General features: G+C 41.2%; 1 protein-coding gene across 1 annotated transcript; it reads left to right on the forward strand.

Annotated features, from left to right (window-relative positions):
* Nucleotides 1–6,004: 6,004 nt before the first annotated feature.
* Nucleotides 6,005–16,309, forward strand: taf15 (TAF15 RNA polymerase II, TATA box binding protein (TBP)-associated factor). The gene is made up of 16 exons (XM_026191874.1): nt 6,005–6,072; nt 6,732–6,756; nt 6,881–6,917; nt 7,008–7,074; nt 7,452–7,509; nt 7,666–7,883; nt 7,968–8,121; nt 9,635–9,669; nt 10,229–10,261; nt 10,762–10,871; nt 11,317–11,446; nt 11,527–11,640; nt 11,731–11,800; nt 11,916–12,004; nt 12,429–12,546; nt 15,897–16,309. The coding sequence occupies exons 1-16, from the start codon at nt 6,063–6,065 to the stop codon at nt 15,934–15,936; spliced, it is 1,308 nt and encodes a 435-aa protein (XP_026047659.1). The 5' UTR covers nt 6,005–6,062; the 3' UTR covers nt 15,937–16,309.
* The last annotated feature ends 47 nt before the right edge of the window (nt 16,310–16,356 follow it).

Consider the following 16,356-nt stretch of genomic DNA (forward strand, 5'->3'; position numbering starts at 1 on the left):
ATATAAGAATTCTATCATCCTGATAACGATATAAATCACAAAAATGTAACATTTTCTGTGAATCTCGGGCAGCTCGTCTTGCGGGAAGTGTTTCTAGCTGCGCGTCATGTAGCTGGAGTCGAGTGTTTTAACCATTGACTGTTCTACAGTCAATGGCATAATACAAAGTGATGGTGAAACCTAAAAGATGGTGTCATGTCTGCTCCCTGAAGCAATCTCATAACAGTTTCAATCTATTTCAAGCCAGTTAGCACATTTCTGTTATGAAGTTTAATAATTTTTGGCAGTAAACTTTTAAATCCTTTTATTATGAATATCACGTTTTCAGATTTTCAAGAGAGACCAGACCAATAGGGCAGCAGAAATCACAAAAATAAATAAATAAGAGTTTTATAAAGTTTAAAACAGTAAAAAAAGAGAGAGAGAGAGACTGGAATGATTATGATGTATAACACAGAATATGTACAATAACAGAGTTATAAACACGAAAACACGTGATACTTTTTATTTCATCTATAACCTCTGTGTAAATTTTGTTGATTGCAAAGTGTTTATGAATATGTTTTTAAAAGCTGGTTATCTGACTGTCAGTTAATAGCAATTAAAAAGAAAGCTGATTTTTATTATTCCTAAATGGAAAAAGTCCATTATGAATTTTTGTTATGAATTTCATTTATCAATCCACCTCCTCACTGCTCTTTCCCGGTGCAGCAGCCAGAGCTGGATCAAGCAGCCAGATGGCTTCTGGAGGAAGACTAACTGCAACAAAGGGTCTCTGGGAGGCTGCTCAGGCACAGCAGCTGAAAAATCAAAGATGAAATAAAAACTGGACCTGATCATGGTGCTGCATGAGACAAAAAGTCTAGATGATAAACCAGTGTATGAATTGGTAACACTGCTTATGATGATCATGTTTAGATGGAAACTAGCGAGCTAACTTACTGCAAACCTCTAACTCAGTTAAATTGAATAAACTCTGTTTTCATGGATGCCTGGATGTTAAACTTAATTGTTAAACCCGGTAAAACAGCAACGCTGATCATTTTATTAAAGATGAAAGAAGTTAGACCGTTTTTAGCTCTCAGTGATCCCTCAGTGTTCGTTTGACTTTGGGACCTGAAATATGGCAGCTTTTCACTTACACATTTTTGAACCACTCATTCATAGAAATAGTTTCCAGTCAAAGATCTGGACAGATCCACCAAGTTCACAGTAGTTTTTCAATTTTCTGCAGCGCAGAAAAAAAACCCCTGAAAACATCACTCCTCTGAAGTAACACATTGTGATTCATGTACAAACAACACACAATTATTGTAGATTCTTCAAAGCCTCCTTATATTCAACACTTGGGCAGGTGGTGTTATACATGCCCTCACAGCACCGGCACATCAATCACCCTATTTTCACCTTGTCACCTTCATTAAGCTGCTCTCTTTCTACAGAAGGCCCACCGCATGCATGGGGGGGGGGGATACCGTGGGCCAGGGCTGTGGCATCTAACGTCTGGTTGTCAGTGTCCTTTGGAAAAGCAAGTGATTGTCCTAAAATCAGATGTTCCAGCAGATTGATCTAGTTTGCCATGCTGGCAAAAGACCAATACACCAAGACAAACAGCCATTTATGCTTTTTACACAGACAGCCCGTTTAACCAGGGAACTTGACACAATGTATTTTTTTTCTATCCTCTGTTAAATAATTCTGCAACTACCTCTGATAGTGTCCTCATCGTCATAATATTCCCTTTATTTATGATTAGTAATCTTTATCTTCAGAGGTGTGGGTGACAGTTTTAGTGTTTGCTTTAAAAAACAAAAAACAACAAAAACTCAAAACAAAAACTTGATGGAATATTTCTCTGGACAAGAGGTCCTTGGATCGCCTCGCCGTTGTCTTTGTTGAACGCAATGAAGGCAGTGAAAGAACTGCTCACTCCTGATTGGACACTGAGCTGCACCACCTTCTCCTTCACTCCTCCACCTTGCTGTCCTCTGTGCTCTCTCTCCTCCATCTCCAGAAAACAAATCAGTCTGAGCACCAAACCTGTGGACTGTTAGTCTGCAGATAAGAAGGAAAACACACAGAATTCTCATGTTTGTCATTTTTCATACCGTATAGTATATTAGTTTACCAGTCCAACAGATTTATGTTTCCAAATGTATTAGCTCTTTATTATTTCTTTCTTTTCTTTACTTTACCCACCACGGAGGCCGTGGAGACGGTCAGAAAACGATTACAAGAAGACAGCTCTTTGGAGGACAGGACCAACTTCACACCCGATCAGATCTGCACACTGTTAGACCTCTGCCTCACCACTACATATTTCAAGTACAACGAAGGCTTTTACAGACAAAGACATGGCTGTGCCATGGGCTCCCCCGTGTCACCTATTGTAGCCAACCTTTACATGGAGGAAGTGGAAAGGAAGGCTCTTGGCTCTTTCAAAGGAAGAGTACCCAGCCACTGGTACAGATATGTGGACGACACCTGGGTCAAAATCAAGACACAAGAAGTGGAATCCTTCACTGCGCACATTAATGCTGTGGATAAAAACATCAAGTTCACCAGGGAAGACACAAAGGATAACTGTTTGCCTTTCCTGGACTGCGCCGTGCACATTGAAGAGGACGGCAAACTCAACATCGAAATTTACCGGAAGCCCACACACACGGACCAGTACCTCCTTTTTGACTCCCATCACCCTCTGGAACACAAACTTGGAGTAATTAGGACCCTACACCACCGGGCAGAACATGTTCCCTCTCAACCTGAAGGAAAAAAGAAGGAACACACACATGTAAAGGAAGCACTCAAAACGTGCGGCTATCCTAATTGGGCGTTTTTAAAGTCAGCAAAGAGGCACAGAAAAGAAGACCAGACACCAGCGAAGGAGGATAAGAAGGACAGACGCAACAACATTGTCATCCCCTATGTAGCCGGTGTATCAGAAAAACTCAGGAGAGTTTTCTCCAAGCATGACATCCCGGTGTATTTCAGACCCAGCAACACGCTCAGACAGAAACTGGTTCACCCGAAAGACAAAACGCCAAAACACAAACTTAACAACGTGGTGTATGCTGTACAGTGCAGCGAGGAATGCCCAGACCTCTACATTGGAGAGACCAAACAGCCACTTCACAAGCGCATGGCACAACACAGAAGAGCCACCTCCACAGGACAAGACTCAGCAGTCCATCTGCATCTTAAGGATAAAGGACACTCTTTCGAGGATGCCAATGTTCACATTTTGGACAGAGAGGACAGATGGTTTGAAAGAGGAGTGAAAGAAGCCATCTATGTCCACTGTGAGCGACCATCTTTGAACAGAGGCGGTGGTTTACGACACCAACTCTCTGCCATCTGTAATCCAGTTTTGAGATCCCTTCCCAGACGCCTTAACGCCCACTCACATCCTGGGCCATCTGACCTCAGGAATTCGCATGATAAGGTGGGGCCAGGTTTCGCAATGAACACACCCGAAACTCTGGCTGATTGGGACCCACACCCAGTTTCACACCTTGGCTCAGGTGATTAGAGGATCATCAGGGGGTCCTTTTGTCCCTCTGTGGGGGGTCACTCTCACTAGGTTTATATCTGGGACTCTCCACCATTTGACCTTAGAACTGAAGAAGCTTCTCGGATGAGAGGTGAAACGTCTTCAAGCAACTTAAAGAAGTCCAGACGCTTTTCTTTGCAAGCTCCTTTGACTACGATGACCTGGATGACTGAGAACCTTCACAGACTTTTCTTTACTTTGAAATTATTACAATCAGAACGGACAGGACTGGGGGATGGGAAAGAGAAAGATGAAGAAAAGAGAAGTTGGGAAGAGGCTCAACAGAAGGGGATGGAAAGCAAAAAATAGGGGAAGAGAGACACAGAGAGAGAAGACACTAAAAATCTGTTTGATCACCTGCTGGGAAAATAAAAACAAGCGAAAAGAGAAAAACACAGTAGCGAAAACACAGCGAAAACCAACATAAGCACAAGTTATAGTAAATAATAAATATCTCCACATCCCGGAAGGGGCCTGATTGTGCCACAGGGGCCACCGGGAGTGAGCCAGTACATACCCATACCCAGCTTCTCCTCTCAGCCCTTCTGCACAAGATGGCGAACAGAGAAAAGGGGTGTGAAGACCCCAAAACCATTGACTGTAGAAAACAGTCAATGGTTTTAACCGATGCATGAAACTATACATTTTTAGACATAAGTTGTAACGGCCGCCGTTTTCTGTGTGAGTATTTATTACACAGCGTGCTGGGAAAAGCCTGTTCTAACGTTTGAGTCTAAGGTTTATTTTTTAGCACCTGGCGGCTCTTTTTTTTTTTTACTTCTCATCCATAAATAATTTGCTCTTTCACGTGATTCAGTTTATTTTGAAAAGTCTTAACAGGATCTTGAGCTTTATTGTGAAAGGTTTATGTGGAACATAAACAAGCGGACATACGATGGTTTTGTTGCTAACCACAACGCATAAAAACACCTCTGTAGCGTGGTTATATAAAATATAAGAGAAAGAGAGAACTTTAAGAAATTAATATATCCACTACAGTGACCATCAAAACGATGAAAAAATATTACTGTAAAGTTTATTTTGCGACAAACGATAACAAAACAAACGATAGTGTAAAATGAAACATAGACGTTTTTATATCGTCATCCGATATATATCGTTATATGAACAGCCCTATACCAGAGGAAGACTTAATTTTCTAAATCACAATGGCTGAAGTGTTCTTTGATAAAAAAAAATGCTTCTATAGTTTAGAGGACACTGCATTATTCGAAGAAATGTTCTTTCTTTTTGCTACTCTACACTGACCTGCGAAGGAGATCAGTCAGTGATGTATATACATACTGATCATCCACATAGATAAGTCCATTAATTTGAAAGTTGGGTCTTTAAAAAAAAGAAAGAAATGGTCTCAAAAGAAAAGGGGAGAAAGGGCTCAGTTATGAATACCTGAACACACAATAACTGGACTGAAAATCACTGGCAGCAGATCTTATAAAGCAATTCATCCAAACTGTGAATGCATGAAAGTTAATGTTAGATTTTTATCTACCATGTGGAAACCATCTAATTGACAAAAGCTTATTTTTTTCAGCTTGATAGTAATCCCAAACACACTGCCAAAGTAGTCAATATATACCTGGATAGTCAAAGGAGCTTGCAAAGAAAAGTGTCTGGACTTCTTTAAGTTACTTGAAGACGTTTCACCTCTCATCCAAGAAGCTTCTTCAGTTCTAAGGTCAAATGGTGGGGAGTCCCAGATTCCCCACCATTCCAAATCCAAACTCCAAATCTGGGACTCTCCACCATTTGACCTTAGAACTAAAGAAGCTTCTCGGATGAGAGGTGAAACGTCTTCAAGTAACTTAAAGAAGTCCAGACACTTTTCTTTGCAAGCTCCTTTGACTACGATAACCTGGATGACTGAGAACCTTCACAGACATATACCTGGATAGAAGAGTTTGGAGAGCTATTACCTGAAGGCTACATAGAGAAATTACAAGAAAGCTTCAGACTGTGCTGAAGAATAAAGGTGGTCATACCAAAGACTAACTTTCAGGCTCTTTAGAATTGTACAAACACAGTTTTTGTCTTATATACTGTATTTCCAGGTATGTTTACACATGTTTCAATAAATCCCTGCAACTATTTCCCATTTCCCAAAAATATAAATGAGTGAAGGCTGGCTCAAGTCCTTTGCACATCACTGCATACACATTAATACAATTATCAATTAATCCCTAAAATGTGCATTTTTGTGAGCTGGACTCACACAAGCCTAATCAGATATCACAGAGAAGATGCGCAACTTTCTGCGCTATTTCGTCATTAACGCCCAGGACCAGCAGGGGGCGTGAGCGCGCTTTGAAGGCGGGCTCCGGAGCGCCCCGCCCCGCATGCAAAAGCTGCTGCATTTAGCACAGATTCGCAGCGGCGTGTTCGGCTCTGCGCTGTTTGTTGCGCACTTTCAAGCAGAGGTTTTAATCAGCCACGACGAGAACCAGAATTCATCAGCTTTTAAACTACATATATATAAAGAGTACACACAATGGCCACTGGTAAGTGAGAACGCATTTTATTTCCGATGAGAAAGTAGGTCAAATAGCTTTGGAGCTAACGTTAGCTTGCGAACCGCGAGGCCAGAACCAGGGCTCCGTCTATTCCATGGAACGCAGGCTCTTTTTCCCCCCTCATTAATGCATGCAAATAATTTTATTTGTTTATAATTATTCATCTTTTCATTATGGGAAAGTGCTTCACGGCATCTTATTTTTAGCTGTACTTCAAAACACGAACTGTGGCTACAGTGGGCTTTGTCGGGGTGGCTGTTAGCAAAGAAAATTCAAAGCGTCTTTGTTATGGCGAAGGCTGTTGTTTCTCTTGCGGATCCAGAAGTATTTTGCTCTTGTAACGTTATCTTATATCCTGTGTTATAGTTAACTGTAATCGTACGTGTGTGTATTTTCATTACATCAGGCTGTGCGAAGAACAAGGGGTATTTTGAGCAGATCATTTGTTTCGTTTTCAACATTTAGTCTAAGCCAACGCTAAAGTGACCGCCATTTTCCCGGCTCGGCCTGACTAAGGGCCTGTTGGCGTGTTGCTGGCCTGCTTAAAGTAACCTATTTTTGCCTTTGAGGCCAGCTGCTTGGTCAGCTAGACATTTACTTCACTTTTTAGCAAACACATTTACACCACTGTGTTATTTTTGTTTCAGACTCAGGCTACGGTGGCCCGCAAAGGTAATGTGCAGACAAACTTTAAAGTACATACCCATGTTCAAAGCGTGTAACTGAACAACGTTTTAGCTTTTTGAACACATTTTAAACCCGGAAGCTAAATGTCTTTTTAACCATGTGTCTGCAGCTATGGTTCATATAGTGGAGGTCAGCAAGGCGGGCAGGTAAGACCTCTATTCTGGCTACTTGATGTAATAGTACAAGTTCATTTATTTTAAAGTAAAACCTGCTTAACTTATGCATTTGATTGGCAGGGTTATGGACAAGGAAATAGTGGCAGCTCCTATGGAGGACAGAATTATAGTGGCTTTGGACAGCAAGGTACAGTATGTAAATGCAATTTAAACACATTTTGTTAAACAGAGGCCACCTAAAGTGTCTTTTTTTTATCATTATTATTATTATATTACTTTTTTTTTTTTAAATATCAGTTACTAAAATGTCTTTTCACATCTAGTTTAGTTGGTGTTTAAGTTATGTGTCCTTTAAGATCTGGCATACGCCTGTGTCCACACACAAGTTTGGTACTGGTTTTTATTGTCTTTTGGTGGAAAGTATCCCGGGCACAGCAGAGGTCAGGATACTGTCCACTTTAGTACAATCTCATTTGGTACAGGTTAATTGTTTTATAAATTGTGAAATGCTAATGTGAACCTTGGGGTTGTTTTTAAACTTGGTTCATCTCTTCATCTCCACAGAAAATTATGGCCAGTCTCAGCAACCGAGCTATAATAACTATGGACAAGAGTCCTCTGGGTAAGTTCATAATATCTCTGTATTAGGGATGGGGTGTGTTTTGTGTGTGGAAATGGGAAAAAATCCAGCAACGATTTGTATGTATGTAACTAATGCAAGATTTAAGGGGGGAAACATCCAGCTAATTCTGCACTTGGTTGATAATCTCCCATTCAGATATGGTGACAAGCCCTCTTATGGGCAGCAAGGATCTGGGTCTTATGGACAGCAAGGCTCCTACAGTGGTCAGGGGCAAGGTGGAGACAGTTATGGACAGGGACAGGGCGGTGGTGGTGGTAGTAGCGGATACAGTGGCCAGAGTGGTGGCAGCGGTGGATACGGAGGCCAAGGGCAAGGAGGAGGTGGTGGCGGTGGATATGGACGATGGAATGAAGGTATGCTAACTGGATCATAAAATCTCAATAAGTCTGTATTTGAAATTGGCCTGTGCTAAGAATTTCTTTTCTGACTTCCACCAGGTGGTGAAGGTGGTGGTCAGGGTGGGAGGTTTGGGCGTGACTATGGAGACCGTTCAGAAGGAGGAGGCTACAGAGGCAGAGGCCGTGGCGGCAGTGGCTATGACCGCAGTGGTGGATATGATCGTGGCGGAAGAGGCGGACCTCCTGGTATGGGGTAAGTTGCACAGTGCCACTGCCCCTAAGGTACCCTTTTTAACTGAAATATGAGAAATGACTTGTTTATAAGCACATCATCACCACTCATCAACTACAAACCATCCACATAGATGGATTTTTTCACCACTCATCTGCTTTGTGCTCCAGATCCGCAAACACTGGTAATTTTTCTTCTTTTAAAACCTGAACGATCAAATGTTGCCGCAGGTAAAAAATTTCCCAAACATATGCTCCAGGTGCTCTGAGCCTTGATTTTTGTATTTTTAAATTTTTTGTGTGTGTGTGTGTGTGTGTGTGTGTGTGTGTGTGTGTGCGCGCGCGTGTGTTTAATCTCATAAGAGACACGCTGGTGACAAAATCCACTGTTAAGATTGTGTGATTTGTACTCAAGTGGTGGTTAATTGGAGCGTAGTTGCTCGACTCATTGGAGATCCACTCACTATCAATGGGATCTTAAGGTAAAAAGAAATGGAGATTGAATACAGCTGCCCAGATAAGAGCTGGTTGTGCAACTAACATACCCAGACTGACACAAGTTTTGTCCATTTGGCAACAAAGGTTGAAAAGGACCTCTTGGTGTTTTCAGAGACTTTCATCCAGTGGAATATTAACCTAAATGGTGCCATACCATTCTTCTTTTTCTTTTTTACTTTGGACTAATTTGTTACTAAAAATGGATTTGACTTTTTAACATTTAAACTGTGCCTCTATTGAGAGGAGGTAAATATAATCTTTATTTTTGGAGCCTGTACAGTCCGAAAGTGCCACATTTCTTTTTCATCCTTTAAACCTCCTGTTATGTTAAGATCTCGGTCTCAGTTAAATTTCCAGTAGCCACACGTTTTTAAGATGCCAGTAAGTTCACAAACTCCAGTTTTTGGTACTTTCATGTCTTATAATGACCACACAATGTACTGTGAGCAGTGGAAACTCCCCTGAGGTGATGCACTTAGACCTGGAGCCACATTTTCAGCTGCTTCACATTCAACAGGTTTCATTCAAGTGTTGTATATTTGACAATGGCGAACATGTATGTTGTGTTAACATGGATCTACATTTTATACTACAGGTGATTGAACTAAAACATGGACCTCAGTAAAAGGATCACATAAATGCACTCAGTGGAAGATTGCTCATTGGTTTGCTGCACCCCTTAACATCAATTTGGCTCATTTTGTTTAAAAAACAAAAAAAAAGCTGTTTTTTTTTTTTTTTTTTTTTTTTCTTTTTTTTCAGCTAATGGTATCTAATCTGGCCATGTGAAAAGTACCAAATTATCTGTAAACGGTGCCCCAGTGACATGTAATAACTACCTGATTGTTCAGTCAGCGCTGCCTAGTCGTCTGCTTATTGATCTCTAATGTCAAAGACTAACGCATTCATCGTGTGAGACATTTCCACCGTAGTCGCACACCCTGGCAGGAGTGCATACTGGTGGGGATGTAGGGGAGCTTTGAGCTCTCAGTTGGGACAAAGGAAAAGCCATCATATCTCCAATTTTTCCTCTGCAGAGGTGGTGACCGTGGTGGCTACAAAAATTACGGTGGTAAGTGACGAGCATCAGAACTGTGTCGGTGGGGGAGGAAAGAGTTTGAGTTAGGAAAAAGAAAAGAGGGTTTAAAAAAAGAGAGAGAGAGGAACTTCAGTGAATGCCACCATTTCCATGTCCAGATCCCAAGGGTACTCCACCTATTGCTATTTGTCATAATGGTAAAGAACATGGAGCTTGAGATGTAAAATAATGGTTGCATGGAGACAAGAGCTGATTGTAAATGAGAGGTGTTCCCAGGATGAAGAAGGAAAACTTTCTAAAACTGGAGACTTTATGGTGGTTTTCATTTCTGGTGTAAGTTCAAAAAAGAAAAGTGAGGGGAGGAAAAAAAAAAAACAGAACAGTTCTGTTCCTGTTGAAAGGTGTTGGTATGTGACGCAATGGTATGAAAACACCCACCAGAAAGCTGTTAACATGGTATTTGGTTAATTTTCTTTGGTATCATTATGCAATGCTAGGGATAAAGTTAATACTTAATTATGTGAAAGCTCACCACGGAGTTAAAAAATCCTTTTTCACACATTCTCCTTCCATCCTCTTTTCTGTTTTCCAGGATCTCGAGACTACGGCTCAAGGGATGAACCAGGTGAGACTTAAAGTGGACATTAAACATGTATGGGCTAAAAGCCCTGCACTGAATAAGTTACATAAATTTTACACTGCCTGTGGAGCCAGATGTAAGAAACGAGTGTTTACGTTTTTAAAATGAGTTTGGCGCCATCTTGTGTACAGTCTGGGAGACTTCACCAGGTTGGTTGGTTGTTTTCGGCTAATACATCTGCATTGGTTTATGTTGCCTAACTAGCGAGAGAACACAACTCATTGTACAGCCAGAGGCAACACAAAGGTGACCTCTTGGACTCCTTATTTTTAGTATTTTCTGCTGAGTTGGTTCTGTTTCTAGTTGATTAACACAAGCTAATGTAAATTTGTTAGTCGGAACTTAAAAAAAACAGCCAACCTGGTCATGTCATGTACTGTTCTGTAAGACGGAGCCTAAACATGTTCTGTAATCTTTAAACACTTAAATTTGATCTGTTTTTAGATGAGGTTTGTTGACACTCTGTCGTCTGATCTCATCCACAGCTGGAGAGCAGGACAACTCTGACAACAACACCATTTTTGTACAGGGACTTGGAGAAGATGTCACAGTTCAGGAAGTTGGAGACTTCTTCAAGCAGATTGGCATCATTAAGGTACTGAGCGAATCTGAGACTGATTTCTTTTCATTTGACTGGATTTTTATTATACCAGATCAGTCCTTTCTTTATGCACCTGAAGCAACCTCTATCATTTTAATTTCAGTTATGTCTAATTTATAGCCACAAAACTGACAGTAGGGGTAGTGCATTACGATGCAATCATGTTGCCTGGCCTAATAATGGACTAAAATGATGTAAGCATTACAGAGGACCAGAGGGCTAATACTATTTATCTGTCTTTGATTCATATAGGCATCATCTACCACCTCTACTTCATTTACTTTAGTGTAATTATGTTTCAGTTTTCCACCAGCACAAACACACACGATGCTAGTAGCATGGGCGTGTACTCGTGTAGGTATTCATTGCAGCAGACTCAGGCATTTAAAACAGTAAATGCAAAAAATGCTGATCATCACGAAATGTTCTGTACTTTTAGGTGAATAAGAAGACTGGCCAACCAATGATAAACATCTACTCTGACAAAGCCACTGGGCGACCAAAGGGTGAAGCTACAGTGTCCTTTGATGACCCTCCATCAGCCAAAGCTGCTATTGATTGGTTTGATGGTAAGAGCCCTGATATGTATTTTTATTTCCTGACATGTTTCAGCACTGTTTTCACTGACCTGTTGCTTGTTTAATTTCAGGAAAGGATTTCAACGGCAAACCCATCAAAGTATCATTCGCCACCCGCAGAGCTGAGTTCACACAGAGGGGTGGTGGTGGTGGTGGTGGCGGCGGCGGCAGAGGGGGGCGAGGAGGTGGGTGTTGCTCAGGCCGTCATCTGGGTTCAAATGATATACAGTTGGTAAATTACGTTACCTGTACTGATGATGCATCTTGGTTGGCAGGTTTCAGAGGTCGTGGTGGTGGTGGACCCAACTTTGACATTAAAGGAGGAGACTGGCCTTGTCCCAACAGGTGAGGATTTTAAACTTTTTTTATTTCTATTCTTAATGTTTATTAATAAAAATTCAACAGAACATGTCCATTTGGCTCAGTTGCATTTCTAAATGCCTGGATTTCCTTTCCTCAGCTCTTGCGGCAACATGAATTTTGCCCGGCGGCAGGAGTGTAACAAGTGTGGTGCACCCAAACCAGGAGATGGAGGATTTGGAGGTGGAGGTGAGTGCTTTAGAGATGTTCTTTTACCTGAAATGTTTACAGGATTGGAAAATGGTCCCTGTAGCTTTAGCGAAAAGAAACCTGGTAGCAGGAACATGTTTCTAAGTATGGCTAAACTTGCCAAATTCCTTTTTTTTTTTTTTTTTCTCTCTCTGTCTTCCCATCCTTTGTCCAAATCCTTATTGCTCAATTTTTATGTTAATACATTTAGTAATGGATTAAAGGCTTTGGGTGATTTCAGTTTTGTCATTTTATAAATGCAAGAAACTCATTTTTATTGTAATGAAAACGCAAAGTTTAACATAGGAAATAACAGCACCACTTCAGAGTAGTTGCATGTGTTAAAGACTTAAATTGTTAGGCTAGTTTGTGCTCTAACCTGTCACGGACCCATTTGTGTTGTCATGTCATGATGCATTTGCAGATCGTGGAGGCAGAGGCGGATATGGAGGCGACAGAGGCGGTGGCTTTAGAGGGCGTGGAAGTTTCCGCGGCGGTGACCGCGGAGGATTTGGAGGTGGCGGCTACAAAATGGGAGGAAGGTCAGTTGAAGACTCTTGGCTGTTGCAGTAGTGTCATTACAGCAGGGTGGTCCATCTACTTTGTTGCTTGGTTTAAAAAGTGGTGGTTTCTTGTGAAATGGCTCAAGCAGTGATTTCACTCCTTGCCCAATCAGTGTCGTGCAGTCTGTCACATTTTTGCTGGTTGAGGGGTGCTCAAGTACCAGTACCTAATGGAAAACGCTTTAAAAAAATAAAAATGGATGGACTTAGAGTAGGTGTTAGTGGAAAAGAGACTTTAGACCAGGGGTGGGGGAACTCCAGGCCTCAAGGGCCAGTGTCCTGCAGGTTTTAGATGTGTCCTTGATCCAACACAACTGATTGAAATGGCTAAATGACATCCTCAACATGTCTTGAAGTTCTCCAGAGGCCTGGTAATGTACAAATCATTTGATTCAAGTGTGTTGACCCAGGACGATATCTAAAACCTGCAGGACACCAGCCCTTGAGGCCTTGAGTTTCCCGCATCTGCTTTAGCCACTACTTTATGGCCAGAAGAGGGCGTACTCTGCCCAAAAATGACTATAGTTTGTCTTTTTCAGTAAGATAAGACTCTATTGATCCCAAGACCAGGAAATTTTTGCGTCACCTCAGGTACAGATATCAGAAGGAAATACAAATAAGTACAATTAATGGGAAAAAAAGTAAGATAATACACTAGGGCTGCTCTATTATGGCAAAAATGATAATCACGATTATTTTCACTAAAATTGAGATCTCGATTATTTGACGATATTTATTTAACCCTTTAAGACCTACTATAGAACCAAGTCCGCCAGAGCTTGTATTATCTTTTCACATGTTGTAGTGCCATTTGTGGGAGCATTTCAAGTTGCTATACAGCTGTTATAGCCCATATTTTAATAATATGTATGCATTAAGTCCATAGTAACTACATTAATTGCAAAAAAGTGCAATAAACTACAAAAAAATTGAAAATCGTTTTTGTTTTTTGTTTTTTACATATATTTCTACTTGGAGAAATTTAAGAGGTTTATCCCTCAAAACTTTAAATACAAAAAAGTTGCAAAAAATAGTTTACAACAACAGGAAATTTATTTTGAGTGTCTTCATAGTTTTATTTTGGAGATACACCAATTTTTATATACTGCAGGAAAAACGAAAAAACAATCCTATGATGCAAATTTGCAAAGAAAACAGCAGGTGCATCAAAACAAACTATTTCCAGCAGTGCAATTCGAGTTCTAAGCATCACAGCAACTATTCAGAAAAGTCAAACATGACCAGTATAGGCTTTTAAGGCCTACAAGTAAAAAACTACATTTTCCGCTAAAATGACGTCACTTCCGGTTTTGGGCAGGAAATGGCGGACATGCGATAGTTCGCGCTGACGTCTGTTTCACTTTGGGAAGTGTTACAAACAGCTGATCAGATCAGCAAAACGTGTTTCTGGAGTATTATGTTTTTGTTCCTGCAAGAGCTTTTTATGCAGTTTTCGCAAAGCTTTATGTGGAAGGAAACCGTGACCGAGGACAAGCTGATGGCATCAGATGTAAGTACAACTCCTCCGGTTTCATATGCAAAAAAAAAATATTGCGCTAGCATACGCGGTTCAGGTTCTACAGGGATTTAAAAATAGTTACACAAAACGGAGCGTGCTGCTCTGACCGGCTTTAAAGGGTTAACAATGACTTTAAAAAATAATATAAAATAGTGTGCAACACCACTGATGTTTTTGTTTTTTTTGTTTTTTTTTAACCTCTTTTCAACCAACAGCAGTCACTCTCCTCTCCAAATAACTTCTGCTTAGCTTTCCGAGCTTCCCTCGGGTCCTCTTAATCAGCAGTCCTCAACCTTTTTTGCGCCACGGACCGGTTTATGCCCAACAATATTTTCACGGACCGGCCTTTAAGGTGTCGCGGATAAATGAGGGAGGGGCTAATAATCGGCTCAGTCATTTTTAATGATCGTTGAAAGCCCAGATCGTAATCGTGATTAAAATTCGATTAATTGAGCAGCCCTATAATACACTATATGCAATGGTAGCATACACAGTATGTGATTATGGATATGGTTGGAAATATGCAAGACAAACTATATAGCTTGACATAACTATTGTATGTCAATGTTATGTATGTATAGACATGTACACACTAAATATACATACATATATACTTGCACATGTCCATACACATGGAAGGTCCATTATGCATGAAGTGGTGACCGTGGATGTTCACAGTGTCCAGTGACTTATGACATCGTGATTGAGGAGTTATAGAGTCTAACTGCTGTTGGGATGAATGATCTGCGAAAGCGCTCCTTCCTGCAGCGAGGGTGTTTCAGTCTCTGACTAAAGGAGCTGCTCAGCCCACTCAGATACTCATGCAGTGGGTGATGTGGGTTGTTCATGATGGATGTCAGCTTTATTAACATCCTCCACTTGCCAACCACCTCCACAGACTCCAGGGGACATCCCAGCACAGAGCTAGACCTCCCCACCAGTTTGTCAATCCTGCTCCTGTCCCTGTCCGAGCATCCACTCCCCCAGCAGGCCACTGCATAGAAAAGGGCAGATGCTACCACAGTGTCATAGAATGTCCTTAACAGAGTCCTGCAGACTCCGAAGGACCTCAGTCTCCTCAGCAGGTGGAGTCGACTCTGGCCCTTCTTATACAGGATGTCTGTATTTGTAGTCCAATCCAGTTTATTGTTGAGGTGAACACCCAGGTACTTATAAGAGTCCACTATCTCAATGTCTTTCCCTTGGATGTTCACCAGTGTTGTAGGAGGTGACTTCCTCCTGAAGTCTATGATCATCTCCTTTGTCTTGTCGGCGTTGATTTGGAGTACATTGGTCTCACACCAGCCAACAAAGTCACTGATGACCCCCCCTGTATTCCTGATCATTCCCGTCTGATACGCATCCAATGATGGCTGTATCATCTGAGAACTTCTGTATATGGCAATCGTCCAAATTATAACAGAAGTACTTTGGCAGTATGATCTTCAAGGAGATTAAACTGCATTTTGTGGTGTTAGCAAGCTGTGAGTGAAATTACACAATCCAAGGAGCCCCTAAGTGTTCCAGGTGTCTGAATATTCACTCTGAATTGTGTTTGGTTTGGCTTCATAGCAGACTTGTTTATTGCTCTACCCTGAAGGTGACATGCTGCATTAATGGCTTTCTGCTTTATTGAAATCAAGCTCTGCTGCTCATTTAAAATGTGAAGGCCTGTGCGAATGAGAAGTTGACATTATGGCTCACCTTCATTTGCCGGCTGATTCCGGTTTTTATCTCAATGACATTAGCACATGTGGGTCTTCGTTAAAATGCAGCCCGAGTAACAGACATCTTTGTCTTCTCCCCTCAGAGGTGACCGCAGGGACGACAGAAGAGACCGGCCGTACTGAGTGCTCCAAAGAAGAAAACCATTCCAGCCCCTAACTTTGCCGTGGACGGAGGATTTAGATTGGAGGACTAACTGGGTGTAGGAGAGGGGAGGGTGTAGATGAGACAGATGTGATTTTTGTCTACTGTAGCTGGTGCATCCTAAGTATTACTGTTCTTCTGTGATTCAGGGATGTGTTGAGCTTATGTAAAGGGGCTGATTGGCACCTGTAGGCATGTGGTCTTTTGTTTTTGTTTTTTTTCTCCCCTTTTTGTTTTTTGTTTTTATTTCTTTGTACATCTTTTTAATTTTCTGTCAGATTCTAGTTGCTGATGTTATGTGAGGTAGACTTCATACCATTGTTTTGTATAAACGGAATAAAATGTTTTACTTGGTTTTCTTTCTTTTTTTTTCTTTTTTTTTTCTTTTCCAAAATTATATT

Source organism: Astatotilapia calliptera, chromosome 14 (genome assembly GCF_900246225.1).
Source record: "Astatotilapia calliptera chromosome 14, fAstCal1.2, whole genome shotgun sequence".
NCBI lineage: Eukaryota > Metazoa > Chordata > Actinopteri > Cichliformes > Cichlidae > Astatotilapia > Astatotilapia calliptera.

Excerpts from the sequence above, each read along its gene's own strand:
- taf15 (XM_026191874.1), top strand. Across the intron at positions 7,510-7,665 it reads TATGGACAAGAGTCCTCTGG|ATATGGTGACAAGCCCTCTT; the intron begins GTAAGTTCATAA and ends TCTCCCATTCAG. Across the intron at positions 8,122-9,634 it reads GGCGGACCTCCTGGTATGGG|AGGTGGTGACCGTGGTGGCT; the intron begins GTAAGTTGCACA and ends TTTCCTCTGCAG.